The sequence below is a fragment of the Dama dama genome, chromosome 5 (assembly GCF_033118175.1).
Source record: "Dama dama isolate Ldn47 chromosome 5, ASM3311817v1, whole genome shotgun sequence".
Taxonomy (NCBI): domain Eukaryota; kingdom Metazoa; phylum Chordata; class Mammalia; order Artiodactyla; family Cervidae; genus Dama; species Dama dama.
The window spans coordinates 8,913,002-8,934,086 of NC_083685.1; the positions used below are offsets into that span (position 1 = coordinate 8,913,002).

General features: G+C 53.0%; 1 protein-coding gene across 4 annotated transcripts in view; it reads right to left on the reverse strand.

Moving 5' to 3' along the window:
- Window positions 1-1,223: 1,223 nt before the first annotated feature.
- SSH1 (slingshot protein phosphatase 1) overlaps window positions 1,224-21,085 on the reverse strand; it is a 55,608-nt gene continuing 35,746 nt past the window's right edge. For 2 of the 4 annotated variants that reach the window (XM_061141690.1, XM_061141692.1), the window contains 8 exons: window positions 20,628-20,822; window positions 19,551-19,644; window positions 18,528-18,656; window positions 15,417-15,463; window positions 13,473-13,619; window positions 11,727-11,927; window positions 8,828-9,398; window positions 1,224-7,307 (listed from right to left, as the gene is read on the reverse strand). In XM_061141690.1, coding sequence (XP_060997673.1) covers window positions 6,105-7,307; window positions 8,828-9,398; window positions 11,727-11,927; window positions 13,473-13,619; window positions 15,417-15,463; window positions 18,528-18,656; window positions 19,551-19,644; window positions 20,628-20,822 — 2,587 coding nt within the window. In that variant the 3' untranslated portion in view covers window positions 1,224-6,104. The remainder of the gene's footprint in view (window positions 7,308-8,827; window positions 9,399-11,726; window positions 11,928-13,472; window positions 13,620-15,416; window positions 15,464-18,527; window positions 18,657-19,550; window positions 19,645-20,627; window positions 20,823-21,085) is intronic. The other 2 variants (XR_009692806.1, XM_061141691.1) reach the window with 2 other exon arrangements.

Below are 21,085 nucleotides of genomic sequence, written 5' to 3' on the forward strand. Positions count from 1 at the left end.
ATTAGCAATTCCTAGCCATAATTTGGACTTCCCAGGTGGCTCAGTGGTAATGAATCTGCCTGCCAATGCAGGCGAGGTGAGTACAATCCCTAGGTCAGGAAGATGCCCCAGAGGAGAGTATTCTTGCCTGGAGAATCGCAGGGACAAGAGTCTTGCGGGCTACAGTCCATGGGGTCGCAGAGTCAGACACCTGAGCGGCTGAGCACAGCAAGCATGATTTGGCCTCAAGAGCGGATTTTCCTGGAAGGACTCCATGTGCTAATCGGCAAATGAGTGTTTTACAACATCTCTTTGTTATCTTTTTTTGCTGATGGCATGTAGGACTTTAGTTACCCGACTAGGGATCCAACCAGTGTCCCCTGCATTGAAAAGTGGATTCTTAACCACTGGCTTGCCAGTGAAGTTCCCATTGACGGTTATAATTCTTATTAGGTGAAAAACTTGCATCCTGGTTTATCTACCCATCTCCTATGAGTACAGGTGAGAGGCGGAGAAAGTCTAGATGAACTAAATGGAGTGTGTACTGTTTCTGGACCCACAGGCTCTGGAATTTCGTGGTCCCATCAAGGCACTAGTGGTGGAGGGTTGACACTCACCCATGCGACTCGCCCATGGGACCGTCAGGTACGGCACCCAAAGGCAGCGAAGAGGAAATGTGAGCTGCATTTGCCCTGCTGGATGCACGGAACTCCAGGAAGGCAGGGTTTTCTGTTGGAAGCGGCCTGGCTTGGCTCAGACACCATGGGAGGACAGCCACCAAAAGCTCTGATCTGCAGTGGACTGTGACCTGAGCTCAGCGTAAGCCTTTGCTCTGTCTGGTAACTGGGGTCCCCTGGGGTTCCCATCTTGGCCGTTAGCCACGATGAGCACCCCCTCCCCACCCCCTCTTCTGTGTGAGCAGTTAAGGTGGTGAATTTCTCCCACACACCCCTCAGGTTCAAGTCCCACCCAAGGTGGGGGCAGGCAGGAGAGGTTTTTTGGTATACAAGTGACCACCTTGTATACCAAAAGTGGGCCTGCTCTTTCTTGCTGGCAAGAACAGGAAGGAAAAAGATAATTCCTGCAGCAGCTGACCTTTCTCCCCCTGGTTCTTTCTCTGGTCTCACTTGTCCAGGTGCTTAGCGTGGGGCCAGCACACAACTGTGTCTCGACTCTCCTGGCCAGGGCTGGAGGGGCTGCTACTTTATTTTTTTCTTTTTTGCACAAGTTCAGAGGTCATCGAGTATTTATAAAGAAAAAGTTTATTTTCCTCACAAGAAGCACACAGACTATATACAGTACACACCAACAGAAGTAAAAAAAAAAACAAAAAAAGTGCATTATGCATCTTCTACTGCAAATTCACAGTACAAAAGATACTGCCTTTTAAATATATAATATAAAAAAACCAAGAAGAAAAACAATATATAATAAAAAAAAATCATTGATATCATAATGCAACACACTGGCACCCACTGGCAGCTTCTGAAAACCAAAGGGCAGGCTGTCTTGGGGGGAGGGGAGCTCCTGACTGGGGAGGGCGCTCTGTACCTGCATGTTGTTGCAAAGAGCTCAGGACACCAAAAAAGAGGAAAATGGGGGGGGTCAAGGTGGTAATAAAAAGTCTACTGAACAGAATAGCTGTGATGTGGGGAGGGTATAGGGGAGAGGCAGGGCTGTGGTCCAGAGGGTGCCCGAGCTGGTCGGCCTACCAATCCTGTCTTGTCTTTGCTTACTACGGGCCCTCGGCTGAAACAGCGCCTGCCTTGCCCATAGGGACAGCCAGCCAGCACTGCTTCTAGCGATGCCCCTGGCCTGGCTGTGGGCAGGCGCGGGAGGCCGCCCAGCAGATCAGCCCAACTATGGGGCAGGCAAACTCCAGCCCCAGCGCCAACCACCGCGGACAAGGCAAAGTATCCAATCACAGAAGGCGAAAGCGGAACGGCTGCCCATAAATACACAGTATTTGTAAACTATTATTAAGGCACTCGATTGTAAAACAATGATTACAGTGTCGAGGAGGAGGGAGGGAGTGGCCATCTCCCTGCACGGCGCGGCTGACAGAGAACAGTGGAGGACGGGGGTCTGGCTCTAAAGGGTCCCGCAAGGGTCACGGGGGTCTACTACAGGACAAAAAAATGAGGTGGTCACGTCCAGATCCACTGCACGGTGTTGCTCCAGACCATTCAAGGTGACCCGCTCCACAGCTTGGGTGACGAGGCATGTGTGTGGATGATGGGGAAGGGGAACGCACTTGATACTCTTGTTCAAGTGACAGATGTATAGACACAAATATATGTATCTATGCAGAACGATCTCACACACACAGGTATTCATCTGCAGAAAGAAAGTGAAGTCACTCAGTCGTGTCCAACTCTTTGCGACCCCATGGACTGTAGCCTACCACGTTCCCCCGGCCATGGGATTTTCCAGGCAAGAATACTGGAGAAGGTTGCCATTTCTTTCTCCAGAGCAGATGATAAAAAGACCAAATAGCTTAACACAAGGATCTGTAAGTACCTTCGTCTGGCCAAGATGCTGGGGGTAGGACAAGAACATGCAAACCTGCATCATGCTCACGGATGTCCTAAATCTCCCTGCTGGAAGGGAAGGGGTTCCTTCGCTGCCCGCGTGGGTCCAGGGAAGCCCTGCTGGCTGGGAAGCCAGAGCAGCATTTCTGGGCGACAGACAGCATGCTGATCATCAGACACCTTGGGTGAGATTCTGCACATGACCTCAACGTGATGCCAGCACTTCCTCTCACTAGGGAGCAGAGGCCCCTGGGATGGGGCCTGAGTGCAGGGCTGACATGCAGGGTTGTCCTGATGTTAACTCTACGGCCGTTCTGGCTCCATCCTAGGTATCCATCCTCTGGGCTTATCCAGGAGGGAAAAGGCTTAGAAAGGGCTGGAATGCTTTCTTAGCTGGAGAGGGTGGGATGGGTAGAGCAGAAGGGGGCTGGACAGAGCAGTTTCCTGCCCGATGGAACGGGCGCCCCCACCCAGCAGAGAGCTGTTTAGCAGCCTGGAGGCTGGCACGAGCACCTGCACTGAGACCAGGGAGGAGGGGAGACCACAGGCCAGAACCCTGTTCTCAAGGCGTTCATGCGGTGACGCACACTGCCACGGGACAAAGACAGACATCGGCAAGGCCACGTGCCGACCAGAGGGCAGCACGGTTTCTCCTCTCTCTCTGTGACCAGCTCCCGGCTTCGACTCAACAAAACTCAACTGAGAAGACCCCATGTGTCAGTGCAAGAGGTAGACCTAGACAAGCTGGGTCTCCTGCTGGCATGCCATTTGAATGAGCAGGAAAGTGGGGGGTGGTGGAGGGGGAAGAGGAAACGCAGCTGAATTTATGGGCTACCAAGCTGATTCAGAAACCTTCGCTTTTGCCTAGTTCAACAAAGGCATTCCATGAAGACAGCTGGTCACCAAAATCCATGACTTTCACAGCATAAACCTCTGCCGCCCATATTCGGAATTTCCCCCATCCGCTAAGCGTAGACAAAGCATTGGTAAAGAAGAGGCATAGCTTATGGTGAAAACTTTCTTTTCAGAGACTATTAATGCATCTGTCTTTGTCGAGATGCCCCCAAACCTTGTAGAACGCTCTGGTCTTATAACATTTAAAACAGCAATCCACCATAGGTTTCTACGCCACTGATCTGGGTCTTGGAGAAGAACCTTCATCCTCTTCTCCAGGCTAGAATGTTACCCATCAAGAAGGCTTCGCTTTGTTCTGATGGTGGGGACCTGGGCCCTAGTTTCAATGTTAACAGACTAACTTCTGACAATGAATGGATAACTCTGCCAAAAGCCAGAGACCCTCTCATCTTTATAATCCTCCTCATATCCTTTAACTGGATAAGAAAAACTATGGCTTTCAAAATGAAGGTCTTCAAAAATATATCATACCCGGGCATGATTTTTAAAAAAATAAAAACCAACATAAGCCTGTCATCATCAAATCTATAGGATTTTTTTGACACAAAAATTGACCCACCACATAAAATGCAACTTGGCGAAACACTGAACCTGACACATTTTTTTTTTGAGACCACGCTCGGTGTTCGCTGAGAGAGAAGGGGAAACCCAACTGGGTTTTCTGGAATAAGTGGATCATCTAAGGTGATTCCAATTGACAGCAGCGGGAAAACAAATTCCTATAAGGTAAAATAACATATACTTAAAAAGAAAAAAAAAAAAAAGGTCAGAGAGAAAAAGTTTCCAGAGAGAGGGTTTTTTGCAAAAGCTCTACCCACGAGTTAAAACATGGACAGGCCTTGTTTCTGAAGACTCTGCGTGGGTTGCTCCGAGAGGCCCAGTTTGGACCAACGTAAGATGGAGACTCATTTACCCACTTCTGGAATTTGGCTGGCCCTTGAAGGATGTCTAGTTTCACTGAAATAATCCGGTGGGCCTGAGGGCAAGCTGCAACCGTGGGAAAGTTTCAGCCAGTAGGGGCCCCCCACCCCCAGGAGAAAGACATTGGGGATGGGCTGGCAAGGACTGGGTCAGGAGGAGGGCAGGGTTTGGCCTGAGGTGACAAAAGAGGAGGGAGGCCTTCTAACTCCCCGGATTTTCTTCCCCAAGGGCCTGGGGCAAGCCCTGGGTTTTCAAGTAAAACCAGGGCTCAGCAAAGGTTTTCAATAAAGGGCCTGATTGTAAAGTATCTTCGGTTTTGTAGGCTACATGGTCTCTGTTGCCTGTTTGGTAATTTTTGGCTAACCCCTTGAAAATATGATAAAAACAAAAAACAAAAACTAAAACCCATCTTAGCTCATGGGGCCACACACCCCAGCCATGGTTGGCTGACCCCTGCATTAAATCTAACCAACCTCTTTTCTCTCTCCAAAATGTTTTAACATCCTGTCTTGCCCGCTGACATCAGAGGAGTCCCTCAACTCAAGATCCTCAGAGGGGCTACCCCCAGAGCCGGGCGGGACCTCAAGCCTTCCCGGTCCACTGGGAAGAGCCGCGGAGAAGCAGGAAGCAGCGTTCTCACCGCAGGGAGGGGCGACTTGTAAACATCTGAGCAGCTTCCCACCAGTCCTGCTTATCAGAGAAGCTGCTGCCGAGCTGTTCCTTGAGTGACTGAGTGTCTCTCATGCTGACATCTCCTTTTCCTCCCCAGACTTGAGTACGTGTGACCTAATGAACCTGAGTGCCGGAGCTCCCGGTGGGGTGACCCATGTCTCCAAACCCCTCCCCAGCCCCGCCAGACGCTTGAGCGCCTTCGAAACCCTCATAGGACCATGTGGGCTTCTGCAGCAGGTGAGACTCAATGATAACTTTGTGGGTCCTTTTCCCCAGATGGGGGCGACAATGAGGACCACACACACACACATTGCCCCCTGCCTCCTCCAGGGCTGGCCAGACCCGCATCACTTAGCTGTGACAACACGCCAGCACCAGGAAGGCAAAGCTCAGAGGACCTCCGTGCGCCCCAGAGTCGGTTCAATGACAGCGTCTGTGCCTTCCTGTCGCTTTAAGTAGCGGTGTTTGGTGTGGGCAACTTTAAAAGTCTTGACGCTTTTGGGGGGAGGCGGGGGATGGGTCCTGACAGCAACGACAGAAAAGTTCTCTTTTGGAAAAAAAACCTTTTCTGACACAGCATTTTCCCTGGAACAAGCCTTGGTTGTTACTGGATTTTTTAAAAATAAAAAAAGCGCACAGCAGGATCAGAGGTAGGAATTCTAGTGCCATCCACGGGTTTCCCCCTAGGGCCTGCATGAGCGAAGATGAGCCCCGGTGGTGCTGACGCCGACACCACGGCTACTCGTTCGCAGGTTGTGCATGGAGGGGTTTTTGATGCATGCGCATCTCCATATAAACGCTCTTCTTAAAACATAAGTCTTCTTGGAAACACTCGCTTTGGGGTCAGAGTCTACTGGCCGACAGCTGCTGGTTATCCCAGGCCACAAACACCCATGCTCACCCCTCTCTTCTTGTGCTGTATGTTCGGCAATTTTGTTGCTTTTTCTCCCCTCTGCAAAGAGAAGGGGAGGAAAAGTGTGGATAACGCCAATCGCTTAAGGGACATCCAGACGGCAGGGGTGGACCAGAAATCCACAGGGAGGCTAAGGGAGGGATCGCACAAGTCCAAACGCAGCCAGAGGTGGGTCAGCTTTTGCCCGGCCACGAAGGGCTTTTCAAGTTTTCCAGGGCAGATTTCCCTGACGGTTTCGAGGTTGTGGCCGGACTCCTGGTGGCCGCCAGGGGCTCGTGCAAGAGGGAAGACTCGCTCAACCTGGTGTCCTGGGAGTCGGCCGCGGTGGACACGTCGGCCTCGCTAGACAGGTCCTCAGTCGAAAGGTTGAGGCTGCCGAGCTTGGCCAGGGAGTGGGAGCGCTTGAGCGGGGACGAGATGGTGAGGCCCGCCAGCCGGAGCCGGGTCTCGATCTCCTGCGTGCGCTGCTTCACCAGCCCCGGCTTCCCGCGGACGCTGTGGATGCTGTCGCTGCTCGAGCTCCGCGTCAGGTTGGAGCTCATGGAGGATGAGGTGGGGGTGTAGCAGATGGTCTTCAGGAAGTCTTTGGAGAAGTGGCTGGCGTGGTCGGGGCGGCAGAGGAAGGGCGGGGGGCTCTTCAGCGGGGCTGCCTCTAGCAGAGGGGGGCCGGCCTCAGGTTTCTCGGGGCCCGGGGCTTGGCCGGGCAGAGGCGAGTCGGGGTTCTCCTCAGGGATGGCAGCCGCGCTGTCCCGGCACGGGGCCCCCGGCTCAGCCGGCATGCCCTTCAGCCTCTCCAGCTCTTTGGTGTGCTTGCGGACCAGGCCCGCCCTCTGCAGCTGGATGATGGACTCCTGGTGCTGCATCAAGTAGCTGCTGCTCGTTGGTCTCTCGGCCTCTTTACTGAACAGGAGCCGCAGGTCCTTGGCCGGCTTCGGATCTTTCTTGGGTGGCAAGTCTTCATTTGCTGCTTCCGAGCCGGAAGGGTTCTTATCACAGTGAGAATTCTTCACGAGGAGGGACTTTGGTAGGGCTTTGTTAATCTCTCTGGAAGGTTCCGGAAGGCTGGCTGGGGGCTCCGGGGCAGCCCCGGCCCCTGGACCACTGGAGTCTGGCCTCCTCGAGCCTGTTGGTGGTAGGAAGGAGGTGGTTTCGGTTGGGCCAGAGGCCAGTTTCTCCAAAGCTCGGGACCTGCTGGCCATGGGGGAAGACGTGAGGTGGGGTAGGAAGGTGGGCTGGGTGCAGATGGCGGGAGCACCGGGATTCTTGCATCGCTCCCCGAAGGCCTCGGGGTTCCCACCGGCTGCAGGGTACATGCAGTCGGCGCAGGATTTGTAGGAAGGCTTCACTTTGTTAAGGATCCCAAAGATCGCGTCATGCTAAAAGGGACAAGAATGTGGTGAGAATGCAGTACAAGCTGAAGACTGAAAAATACAGGAGGGTGGTGGGCAGTGCTCTCCCTTCAGCTGGTGTCGGGACAGAGAGCTCTCAGAACCGGAAACTGCTTGACTGTCACGGATGCAGTCAGAGACGAGTCAGAGACACTGAACTTCCTGGAATCTATGAGTCCACAATCCTGGACAAATCCTTTGGCTACATGGCCAGGAGTGGGACCTCCAAGGGCCTCCCTTCTCACCCCCTGCCTCCGCCACCTGCACCAAATGACCCTTTCCAGCGCCCTGATCTCACCTGGAAAACAGGGTGACTTCGCCCTCAGAGAATCGCTGTTGTTGTTGAGTCACCCAGTCATGTCTTGACTCTTTTGTGACCCCACCAGGCTCCTCTGTCCATGAGATTTCCCAGGCAGGCACACTGGAGTGGGTTGCCATTTCCTTCTCCAGGGGATCTTCCTGAACCAGGGATCGAACCCACATCTCCTGCCCTGGCAGGTGGATTCTTTACCACTGAGCCACCAGGGAGGCCCTCAGAGCGTCGTGGGGATGAGTGAAATCGCGTTTCTGGCACAGTGACCAGGTCTCCCCTTCAGAAAGGGTCTGGGGTCTGCAGCCTGATGACGGACCCTGCATGTCTCGCACAACAGAGTGCGGCTCCGAGAAACCATCACCTGACTGTTCTCCGCAGAGAGGTGGCAAAGGGCACAGACGGCTTGGGAACGACTCTGATACAGACCCAAACTTGGGTGCCCACAGCCTCGACCAGGGAACCAGCCGGAGGTGGGTTTCAAACACCAACAGTGTCTTTAAGACTATGTAAGATGGTGCTGGGGGATTGCTATCAATTTTCCCAAGGTGGCAGTGATACTGTGGTCCCGATGTATATGGAAGCATTTGTGATGGGAATGGCAGACCAGGGATTTGATTTGTTTCCACCTGATGTGAAGAGCCGATTCGTTGGAAAAGACCCTGAGGCTGGGAAAGATTGAAGGCAGAAGGGGGCGACAGAGGACAAGATGGGGTTGGATGGCATCACTGACTCAACGGACATGAGTCTGAGCAACCTCCAGGAGGTGGTGAAGGACAGGGAAGCCTGGCGTGCTGCAGTCCTTGGGGTCGCAAAGAGTCGGACACCACTGAGCAACTGAACAATGACAATTCGGGGTGTGGGAAAGTGTATGGGGGTGAGATGAAATGAAGAACAGCCACACACTGGTAAAGATCAAAGCTGGGTAACAAGTTATATGTCTTACATTTTACGTAAGAAAAAAAGATTTAGAAGCCTTGCCTAACACAGCAACAGGGCAACAGGGTCAAGGGAGCAGTGTTTAGACATTCCTCGGGGGCCTCTGGTCCTCCACTGTCTACCATCCCCAAGGGCCTGCAAAACCTCTCAGAAATCCACCCAGGGGCTGCCACAGGCAGCTGTGAAATGGGGGAGGGCTGCCCCCTGGGCGGAACCAAAGTGGCAGGCATGTGTGCCACCCCCGCACCCCCACACCTACCTCAAAGTCATCCGGGCAGCTCCTCTTGCTGTTGTTGTTGTTTAGGTTTTCCCGGTTGAGCAGGTTATCGAGCTGGGCTGCGGGCCGCCCCCACCTCCCGGCTCCCAGGGCCTCCTCCCTTTCCATCTCCTCCGCCTGCGGCGAGGAGCCACCCTGGGCCTGGGGGCTCCCAGGCTCTGGTTTCTTCGTCACTTCCCTCTCGCAGAGTCCGGGGCCTTCTGGGGGTGGTCTGGCTGGCTGGGACGCCTCTGCCAGCTGAGTGGCTTCCTCCAGCAGAGCGTCCCTCTCCAGATCCTCCAGGTGGACAGGGCCGCCCGTCTCGTCATCGGGGGCCCGCAGCAGAGGGTCTGACAGTCGCCGGAAGCAGCAGGGCAGAGCGGGGCCCCCGAGCGCCCCGCTGCCCGGGAACCCAGGCGGGGGTCCAGCGGCGTCCAAGCAGGGCGGCTGGGCTTCTCGGGTGCTGTCCAGGGTCTCTGGCTGGAAGTCCCCAGGCCCCGCGGGGTCATCCCCAGGCTGCTGGAAGCAGCTGTCGTCGGCCTGCTGGCGCCAAAGCTTGTTGTGCCGCTGCTTGCTGGGGGAAGAAGGGCAGAGGAAGGTGAGCCTAGGCCAGTGCCCAGAGGGTCCCGGGAAGAAGCTGGTGGGGGAGGGGGCAGCCCAAGGCTTGGGTGGACACGAGGGGCTCACCTGGGTGAAGCCTCTCTGGGATCATTTACCCCCGAGATATTCAGGGATGATGGAAAAGGCCCTGGGACCCTAAGTCATCATGCTCCCACAGGAGTGATCTGTGGATGGCCACATAAACAGCTTTGTCACGTGATGAGGATGCCACAGACACAGGGGTCTGGACCAGAAATCCTATCATGGCCCCAGTGTCCCAGCTCACTTTGGCGAACCTGGTCACACCACTTACGCTCCGTCTCTATTTCCCGCCCTCTGTCAAATAAGAAATTGAATCTTTTCCTACTTTCTTTGTAGGGAAATAATGCGGATGAAAGCAGAGAGTTGGTAAAAGTTTACACACGTTCACATGACCACGTAAACACGTGGCTTGCTGTTGTTCTTCAGTAGCACTGCGATCGTTCATGGCCATCTGCTGTGTGTGTGCGCGCCAGGCCAGGCCGGGAGGGCCCTCAGATGGGGCTGGGACTCAAGGTCAAAATGCCGTGCCGCTGTCAACCTGGCCTGGAGACCCCTGGCTGGGCTGCAAACCGCTGACGGCCCAAGTGACTGAAAGGCTGAAGGAGCTGATGCGTCCATCCCCGCCCCTCAGCCCTGACTGCACATCTGTCCTGCTGCTCTCCGGCTGACAGTGAAGGAGTCCAGGGATGTCCAGACCTATTCTCCAGACCCCCAGCTGCCTCCTCAGACGCAGCCAAGAAGCCGGTGGGCTTAGCCTGCAGCCTCCCCATGGCGCTGGGCAGAAACAGCTGTCAGGGAGGCCTTGGACAGACTGAGCGGAAAAGGAACAGGGAGAGTGACTGGATCCACCTGGGGTCACTACAGACCCCTCCGTGGGGGCAGGATCACCCTGCATGGGATCCCCAGAGGCCGACAGGCCTGGGGACTGCGCCTCCTCCCCGGGCCGCCCTCTGGCTGTATGACACGGGACACCTCAACCTCCAGTGTCAGTTCCAGACTCCCCGTAAATGAGGGATCCTCTGTCCTTGGCAGGAGAAGGCAATGGCACCCCACTCCAGTACTCTTGCCTGGAAAATCCCATGGGCGGAGGAGCCTGGTAGGCTGCAGTCCATGGGGTCGCAAAGGGCCGGACCCAACTGAGCGACTTCACTTTCATGCATTGGAGAAGGAAATGGCAACCCACTCCAGTGTTCTTGCCTGGAGAATCCCAGGGATGGGGGAGCCTGGTGGGCTGCCATCTATGGGGTCGCAGAGTCGGACACGACTGAAGCGACTTAGCAGCAGCAGCAGATGTCCTTTGCAGACCTTTCTCACATCAGGGTAGGTAGGTAGGTGGGTGGTGGTAGTTAGAGAATTAAAAAGCAGCTACGTCATCACTGACCAGGAGATGGGTCTACTGAAGCATCTAGATGGTGCTCGTGGAAATTTCACAACAACCCTATGAGGGGGTAGTGAAAGTCGCTCACTCATTTCTGATTTTTTACAATCCCATGGGCTGTAGCCTGCCAGGCTCCTCTGTCCATGTGGCTTCTCCAGGCAAGAATACTGGAGTGGGTGGACGTTCCCTTCTCCAGGAGATCTTTCGAACCCAGGTCTCCCGCATTGCAGGTGGATTCTTTACCGTCTGAGCCATCAGGGAAGCCCAAGAATACTGGAGTGGGTAATCTATCCCTTCTCCAGGGGCTCTTCCTGACCCAGGAATTGAACTGGGGTCTCCTGCATTGCAGGCAGCCAACTGAGCTTCCAGGGAAGAGTAGGAGGCAGGGCAGAGGGAATGGGGTTACTTCTTAACTCAGAAGAGGAGACTGCGGCCGGGGGCAGATGGATGAGCTAGGCCTGAGCTGCCAGCTTGGTGGCAGCAGGCCCAGGTCTGCCCCTGCAGTCCCTGGGGCTGCCCTGCGGTGAAGCCTGGCATGGAGCTGGGCACAGAGCAGATGCTTAGGAAACGGGGCAGCCCCAGGCCGAGCTGCACGTGGGAGTCCTGCCTTGGATCAGAAGCTGTGCCCTGCTCCCTCTAGCCACGGAACAGCTTTCTGTGCATGCCAACACAATCAACACAGATCCCTCCTGGAAACCGCTAATCAAACCCCAAACAATAGCTGTTTTGCTCAGACGGGCTTCCTCCACCCCCCCAACCCCGAGGCAGGATTTCTGGCTGTGGAAGCCAACCCTGTGGAACCTGGACGTGAGCGCGGCTGGGCGGTAGGGCTCCTGGAGCCTGGCTCGGCCGGTCGGTTCTTCCCGGCACATGGTCACCCACCTGGCGTCCAGGATGCCTTCATACTCAGACAGCTGCCTCATAAAGCCTGCATTGGGGCGCGTGATGCTGCGTTTCTGCTTCACATAGTTGTAGGCTTTCTCCAGGGTCCAGCCGAATTCCTTCATCGCATAGGCTATGACGGTGGAAGCCGAGCGACTGACGCCCATTTTGCAGTGGACCAGGCACTTGGAGTGGTTCCTCCTGCAGCGGCAGGGGCGGGGGTCAGGAGGAGAGGGCAGAGCTTACACAGCTGCATTCTCTCAGGTTCCGTGAGACAGATATTTTTAAAACAAAAAACCCTGAGGTTATCTCATTACCCAAACCCTCCAAGGTCCTGAGGGTAAGGTAGCAGGTGTCCACAGACCCTCAGAAAGAAATAACTTGGCTGCCAAATCGATTAGCATATAATGGGAAATCGAGACGGAGCTCTCCAGCTAGGCCCAAGTTTGGCAGGGAGAGAACTGAATCGGGCCACCACCAGGGACAAAGCAGGAGTCTTCCTGGGTTGGCCGGGACGGGCTGGAGGACCAGAGCCCCTTGGGCAGGAAGCAACTGGGCAGCAGCGAAAGGGGTTATCTGCAGAGCAGATGGAGACAGGGAGTGGGTTACTGCAGAAAAATGGGGTCAGCGGACTGAAAGCTCCAGGGTCCCGGGAGAGAGAGCGCCTCTGCAGACAGGAGGGTCAAGGAGCCACCAGAGAAAGAAGCCAAAGGAAACAGATGGGCCGATAGGTCTTTTGTAAGGAGACGGTACGGGTCCAGGCAGGGCAGATTAACAACAGACGTGGCAAGGCCAGGAACACTGTTGCTTTAGCTGTCGCTGCTCCAAGAAGGTGAGGGGGAACAGGCTGGGGGGCGGGGGTGGGCACAGGCCGGGGAGGCCGCGCCTGTGAGGGTTTATTGGTATAGGAGGTAGGGCGCCAGCCTCCTGTTTACATTAGAAGCAGCCCACCTGTCAGGTGGGGACAGGCTCGCTTCCTTTACCCCAGGCTTGAAATTCATCCTCAGATCTGAGTTTGTTTTTTTTGGACTGCTGAAGTCTATGCCCTGGGAACCCAGGGGAACTAAGATTTGGTCCCACATCACGGAGCTCTGAGCTGGAGGGATACAAAGCAGAAGGGGTGGGTGTCTCTTGATATCACCTCAAGAGTTGTTTCCTGCTGGTCCTACTTCAGGGAGACAGAGGAGTTCCTTGGGAAGGTAAGGTGAGGACAAGACAGGCTGACACTGGTGACAGGCTTGAGGGCAGAGGGGGATGGTCGATCCCATCCTACGTGAACGGGAGTCCAGCGAACTCAGGTGGAGGCGACCACAGCTCCAGGCACTTGTCCGAGTAGATGGCTGGGCAGATTCCTCCAGGGCAGCAGCCCCAAAGGTCCTCTGAGCCATGTCTGGCCCGCATGCCCCCCTCTCTCCTCCAGCTCAGCAACTCCCCATGGGCAGAGCACCTGAGAGTGTGCGCTTGATACAGAAGCTGTGCCTGGAGCCAGAGCTGATGATGAAATGGGGGTCAAATGGCACGGCAGGTGGGAGAGAAGGTGCTCATTTGGGGCCCCGGAGAAGATGAACGACTTGGCCCTTCCGGTGCCTGGGGTACTGTGCTCTACAACCAGAGGATTGGGACGTGCTGCTGGCCCTCGAGCCAGGAGGTGGCTGTGTCTGGGGTCCCCGTTAATGTCTGCCCGCCCCGTGGCCGCCAGTCGGCTTCTTCCCCAGCCTGGGTTCTCTGGCTGCTCCGCCCACTTACTTTGCTTTGTTTATAAAATGGTACGCCTCGTTCCAGTGGGCGAGGAGGTCTGTGGTCTCTTCATCATAGACTCGGATGTTATGGTAGGCAAATAAGCCAGGGAAAAAATTATCTATTTCTCTAGTGACATTTAAAATATAGTCAACACTGCAATGAGAATAAAAAGATAAAGAACAAATTTGGAGAATCAGAACGAGGATAGACAAAAAAAACAGAGCAATAAAAAATTGCGCAGGTAAAATTAGACAGTCAATGGGAATTTGCCATGTGGCTCAGGAAACTCAAAGAGGGGCTCTGTATCAACCTAGGCGGTGGGACGGGGAGGGAGACGGGAGGGGGGTTCGAAAAGGAGGCGATATATGTATACCTATGGCTGATTCATGTGGAGGTTTGACAGAAAACAACAAAATTCTGTAAAGCAATTATCCTTCAAAGAAAAAAAAAAAAGATAACACAAAAGAAAAAAAAACTGTGCAGAGAGAACATTAAATACACTTTTACAAAAGATCTGTGTTTTCATGGCAGAATTTCATAGTGGGGTTGTTTGGTTTTTGTTTTTGTTTTTTTGTTTGTTTTGAAAGTGAAAGTCTGTTGCTAAGTCATCTCCCATTCACTGCAACCCCCTGGACTGCCTGCCAGGCTCCTCTGTCCGTGGGATTCTCCAGGAAAGAATACTGGAGTGGGTTGCCATTCTGGTATCTTTTAAATGCCCTCTGTATGATGAGAATATATGTTTATGATAAAAAACAAATTTCTGCATTTTAAAAAACTTATAAAAAGAAAGTTTCATTCAAAGCATTGTCAAGCAATGTTAATTCTACAAATTCATCATATGTATTATTTAAACACATTTTTTAACTCTCTTGATTCAAAATTCATAACTGTTATGAGTATACAGAGGCTTTAAAAAAAAAAAACCCAATGTCTCCACTTTTAAGTAGTTAAACTGAATATATCCATCCATTATTTATGCCCTTGGGAATTGCCTTAAATCCTTTTTCAAACAAGACAGGCTATAAATAAGTAAATAGTCTGGAGGGTTTGCTAACCCCAGTTAACCCAGGTTCTGTAGTTCTCTACTTAATACTTACATTCCTGGAAGACCAAAATAATTTCAGGAGTTTGAAAACACCTCAAATAGATCTCATAAGAGAATACTTATAAATGCTTTAGAAAAAAAAGAAAAACCTTTATTCCCAGCAAGATAAAGCATAGATAGGATCACCCTCCACTTCAAGATCCCTTTCTGTTGAAAGAACACATCTTAACCAGTAGCTCTGAAGATATATTTTAAGATTTGTTTAGTCTTGACTTTTAAATGCAGTAATTCAAGAATGCCATCATGTCAGACACACAGGATGGTGATTTTGTGGCTGTGTTGTTTTTTAAAAAGATGTCCAGACACTTGTCCTTAAAGGTCTAGATTTATACATTTTTTTTATTTATTCCTGCTGCCGAGCGTTTCTCAGACTGAGGCGTAGGTTTCTGGCCAACACTGAGTATCTAACTGCAGGTGTCAGGCTCAGAAGTACCACCTCAGATAGAACCGGGAGTGGTCCGGGAGCACTGCTGACTGGCTCACAGGCACTGGGATGCTCAGCATCCCTGCCGGGCAGTGGGTCGGTAGGAGGGGGCTCGTGGCCCTCCCAGCATCCAGGCTGCCCTGTACAGTTCAAGGGTGGCTTAGAATCGTTCTCCCTGACACCCACATTTCCAAACCCCAGTGACATCTAAAGCTCCCGAATTATTCAAGGAGGTGGCATTTCGAAGCACATCTGGTTTAGCTATGCCAATCAAGCAAGCCAGCAGCCACGTTGGAGACTGGGGTGTGGGCAATTCCGGGTGGGCGGGTGGGCAGCACCAGGGCTCGGCCTCGACGGGACGGCCGAGCTGAGTTTCTAAGCTGCCTGGAAGGACGAGGGAAGACAAGGGGAGCAGACTCACCCTGAGCCCTGCAGCTCCTCCAGGTTGGATGCATTCCATTCAGAGCCCTGGGGGACAGATCACACAGACCCCTGTGAGTGTTGCACGTCAGCTCAGGGCTGCCTGCGGGATGCGCGGTGCGCGCCAGCCCTGAGGGTGCTGTGGAATCTCGACAGCCCCTGGCCTCGGAGGAAGCCAACTCAAAGAAGCCGGTATCAAGGCAGGCTCCCGGAGAATTCAAGGCATCGTCGGGGAGAAGGGCAGGTCAGGAAACCCTGCCCCCTCCCCCTCACCACTCCTTTTCCTAGGTCTCCGGCAGGGTCCCGGGCACCAGAAGCAGTGACCTCTGACCTCCCAGGCGGGAGAGGGCACTTCTACACGCTGCTCACTGCAGGCAGGAATGGGTTTACCTTTTCTGGGAAGTATTTGGCAATGTTAAAAAAGTTCCCATCCTCTGATCTAGAAATTCCACTTACAAAAGGCTACCCCAAGGAAACACCCAGAATTCACAGAAGAATGTATGTACAGGGATATTTACGGTTATTTATAATAACATATCAGCAGAAATCATCCACGGGTTCGACAAGAAGAAATCAGTAACACAAATGATGATGGGTCCATGTGATGGAGCCACTGAAATAAATCCTACTTTTGCAGGGTATTTAATGACACAGGGAAATGCCACATAGTGAAAAAGAGTTTTCTAAAGCAGGATACAAAATTACAGAATCAACTAGTATGGTTCCTTTCCTTTCTCTTTTTTAAGAAGTTATAAATGCATTAAAAAAAAAAAAAACCCAAAAGACAGAAAAATAAACATTCCAGAGTATTAACAGTGACTGCCTCTAGATAGTGAAATTGAGAATGCTTTTTCTTCCTTAGACTTGTATTTCCTGGTGGTGATTCAGTCATTCAGTCATGTCCGACTCTCTGAGACGCCATGGACTGTACCTGACAGGCTCCTCTGTCCATGGGATTTCCCAGGCAAGAATACTGGAGTAGATTGCCACTTCCTCCTCCAGGGGCTCTTCCCAACCCAGGGATCAAACCCACATCCCCTGCATTGCAGGTGGATTCTTCACTGCTGAGCCATGAGGGACGCCCCATTATGTTTCCTGACCATCTGTATCATGTTTCTGTTTTTCTTCTAGCCGCTCTGTGCAGCACACAGGATCTTAGCTCCATAACCTGGGACTGAACCCGAGGTCCCTGCATTGGGAGCTCAGACTTCCCTGGACCGTCAGGGAAGTCACACGTTGTAACTTCGTATTTTAAAAATGGTTTTCTAAAAAAACAAACCCTCCATTTCCAAGCAGCCAAAGAATACAGAAGGGGGGAAAAAAACCAAAGATTAAAAAACACCACTTTGCTCTTCGGAAATGTGATGGACACAGAGTCACAAGAGCGGCAGCACCCTCGTGGTCTCCCTATAAACTTTTCTTCCCGAGAGGGCGGACCCTCCGGAGGCAAGGGCCCCAGTGGAGCTGGCAGTGTGCGGGCAACTAGCTGGATTTTTCATACTGGAGGGAGAGGCTCAAATATAAAAATTCCTTTGGTATCTCTCATGGAAAAAGTGACATAAAGCACCGAGCCACACCGAAAAAAATAACGAGAGCTCTGCTACGGCTGTTGAGTATCCCCTTGCCGTGATCACCACCTAGTGGAGACCAGCCGAGGTGCCTCTGGCTGTATGTCCATCAGGGAAGATAACCCACTTCGCAGGGAGAAGAGTAGAGACAGGACTGCTTTCAAGATTTGGGCTTCAAATTCACACATTTGTAACCAGTTTACATATATACTACATTAAATATTTATAGATTGGTGTTATAGATCAATATATAAAAACATCTTAAACATATATTTACTCCATTAAGTATATATCATGGCATACACATTTGGGGAACTACTGGTAACTTCCTACAGGCAGAAAATAGTCAGTCACCAACATGTTCTCTCATATTGCTCTCTCATAATCTCTCATGTTCAGCAGCCAATATGCTCTCTCAGCTTTCCCAAGGAAGTGATTTCTGCTCTGACCACAGCTACCATCTATGAGTGCCTACAGAAATGACACTCGGTGTTTAAATACACACTAACTTAAGCTTCGGAAAGGTCCACTGAGCTTTGTGGGTGCTTGCTCAGTCACTCATAGTGACTCTGTGACTCTTTGCGACCCCACAGACTGTAGCCGGCCAGGCTCCTCTGTTCTTGGGATTTCCCAGGCAAGAATACCATTTCTTCCTCCAGGGTATCTTCCCAACCCAAGGATCAAACCCTCCTCTCCTGAATCAACACTGAGCAGCCTGGGGAGGCCCTTCTGCCCTGAGGTATAGGATGAAGGAAAAGTGAGGCCAAAAGGATTGCTCCCAGGCATCGAGCTGGTCAGGCTGTGGAATGGAAACCTGTGTGTGGCTGGCGGGGGCAGGGGGGAGGGTGGTTTCCAGTCTCCATCATGCCCTGCAGACCCCTCACCAAAGGAACGTGCCTTCCTCTACGGTCCCCCTGACTTTGGAAACGTGCCAGTTGCCTTCTATGGAGATTGACAGCTTTATGAAAATCTGAGCGAGAGATGGGGTGGAGGGAGCGATGGATGTGCAGACCCTGCTGGCTGTGTGTCAGCAGAGTCTGCTCCCCCCACGGGAGCAGGGCCGGGGCAGCCGTGTGCACCAGCAGGGAGGGCGGGGGAATGCTGCCTCCTCTACCTTTTCTCAGTCTTAGGACGCCAAGGCCTGATTTTGGGGTTAGGCATGTGTGCTCCCTTCAGTAACTGGGCTTTTTTTTTTCCTTCAGCCCGCAGACCATTTGGAGGGGGTTTCTGGTAGTGACCAAGGAAGGCGGGAAGGTGGCGTGTGTCTGAAAAGGGCAGCCAGCCACCTACGCCAGACAGCTTTTCAGACAACTCCCCGCAGCTCAGCTGGGAGCCTCGGCTCCAACATCTGGTTCAGGGAGCAAACTGGTAGGCTGCAGGCCAGAGAAAAGGGTCAAGAGGGGAGTTCCCGTAAAAGTCAGGACGGGGGCTCCTGGAACTCAAGTTTCTCCCCCCTCGTGATTTGCTGCAAACTCCAAACAAATCCCTGCCTGATTTACATCCCCCGCCCCAAGCCAGGCCCCGCCGGGCGCTGTGCCTCTTACGAGATAAAGATGGTCGAAGATGAGAGAGGGCTTGTCCATCTGTCCCAAGATAAGGAGCATCTCGTTGTCTATAAATTCCTTGAATTCTTTCAGGTTACAGTTCATCTGTTTCTCTAATTCATTACGAATCTGCAGAGTGGAAAATATTAGGAGGGTTTAAAAAAAAAAAAAAAACCCACAACAAACCAGTTCCTTCAGAGAAGTCAAGTCACAACATGAACTATGATGTTGCTGTTTTCAGTCTCTTGGTCGTGTCTGACTCTTTGCAACCCCTTGAACTGTAGCCCCCCAGGCTCCTCTGTCCATGGAATTTCCCAGGCAGGAACACGGAGTGGGTTGCCATTTCCTTCTCCAAAGGATCTTCATGACCCTGGGATTGAACCTGTGTTTTCTGCATTGCAGACGTATTCTTTACCTCTGAGCATCCTGAGAAGCCCAACTGTGGCTGTTTTCAAAGGAAGTCTTTGGGGGCTTTTTTCAAGAGTCATCACATATACATTTAGACATACCGAACACACGCGTGGGTGGCAGGAAAACAGGCTACTCGGCCTCAAAGTGACTCTGACTGGGGGATGTTTATTATTTCAAAGAAGGAATCTGATTCCCTGGGATCTTTTCTACTGAGTTGAAAGCACTTAATGCTTTCCCAATGCTCAAATCTATCACCGTGAAAATGTAAGATCAATTTCATCTTGCTTTGGAAGATACCATGATGGGCTTCATTATGTATTGTTTCATAAAAAGACTGTTTTGTATACCGTCAAACTGTTACTGAATTCAGCTGTTACTATAATTCACAGCATTCCGCCGACAAAAAGCAACAGGAAGAAGAAAACAAGTGATCCACAAAAACATTAAAGGGAGGTTTCACCTGGCTTTGGAAGGATTTTTTTTTTTACACGCACTAATTTATAAACAGATCGTATGTGACTTTTACAATGGCAGCTTCAACCTCTCGGATCTACCCGACCGGAAGCAGGGACGCCCGCAACCTTGGCCTGCCCAGCAGGGACACGCTCTTACTTCTTTGGACGTTACGTTCTCCAGGTCTTGACTCATCATGATGCTCCGGAGTTTGGCTTTGATGAGACGCTCCGTCCTCTCCCCTTCAGTCGGCCTGGGGAGAATTCGTGTTTAGGGACATGCAGAACTGGAGGAGGCCTGCGGTCGGCGTTCACAGAAACCCCAGCTGAGCCTGGGCAGCACAGAGCACGGCTCGGGCACGTTCTCAACATCCCCTGGGGCGGGGATGTCCCCAGGGGGCTGCCGGGGGGGACAGCAGACCAAGGATGCAAACGGTGGTGGCGAGGCACCTCATGCGGGTCTATAGAGCCCCAGACTCGCAGGGCTGGAGGCTGGAACCCCGGGGCCCTCAGGCAGCCCGTGGCCCAGCTGTATCCGGCTCCTGTTACCCCCTTACACATTCAAACAGAACCAACATCTGCAAGCCTCCCTGCACCTTCTACAGGCCAGCCTGATCCTGACCCTGGGACCACACGGACCGACCAGGACAATCCTTCTCGCATGTGACGCGCCTTCATTAGACTTGAAGGCACGTATTCTCGCCAGTGCTCTCGTAATTTCTTGGAGGCCTTGTACACATGGCTTCTGGTCCTCCCCACATTTGCGGGGCTCCCCTCCCTGATGAACAGCACACTCAGGACGAGGAGCTTACAGGAGAGAAGCGGCGGGCGGCTCCCTCCCTCAGGACTAGAGCTGAGTGTGGCAGGGCACCTCTGCGTTCTGAGTGGCGGCCCTGGGCCTGCTTTCACGCAGTTGTGTTTCGGGGCCCAAGGGACCAGACGTTACATTCATCTTATAAACGTATTCACTCTTATAAGCAGAGGAAGAGGCTTTGCAAATCCTGTCCGTGGCCCTGGGGAGGAGGGGCTGGAGTACCGGCATGGGAAGGCTGAGGAAGTTACGGAGCCGCTCCCTAGACATGCATTCACACCTGAATTCATCTATAATTTCCAAAGGGGGAAATGGAAGTCACAGATCCTCCTCCAGCCAAACACAACCCCCGGGGGCTGCAGGTCAGGAGCCCCTGACGGGGCTGTGATGCTGTGCGGCCCGGGGCCCGGGGGTCTGGGTACTCACTTGTCTGCAAACAGGGCGGGGGAGTCGGGCCTCGCGGATTCGAGGTCCTGCATGGCATTCCACTCGTTGATGCAGCTCTGCTCGGAGCCGATGCAGCTCTCGTAGTAGGAGGCCCAGAGCAGCGCCACGCCCCCCGGGAAGTAGTTGTGCCGCCGCGCCACCTCGCAGGCCTTGTGCAGGACCTGCAGGGCAGACCTGGGGCCCGGGGAGGGGAGAGGGTCAGGGGCAGGAGACACCAGGGGGCCGCACGGCCACCAGGCCCCTCTGCGGGTCTCTGGGACACGGGGCAGCGACCCCGAGGGCCAAGACAGCACCCATCATCAGCCCCAAGGAGGGAACAACAAAGCTTCCTAACTCGCCCAGTGGGGCAGGCTCCCAGGTCATGTTCCAGCCGCAGTGGGCTCCCAAGGACGGATCCACTGCTGGGGCTGCGGTTACCTTGAAGGCAGGGACCCCAG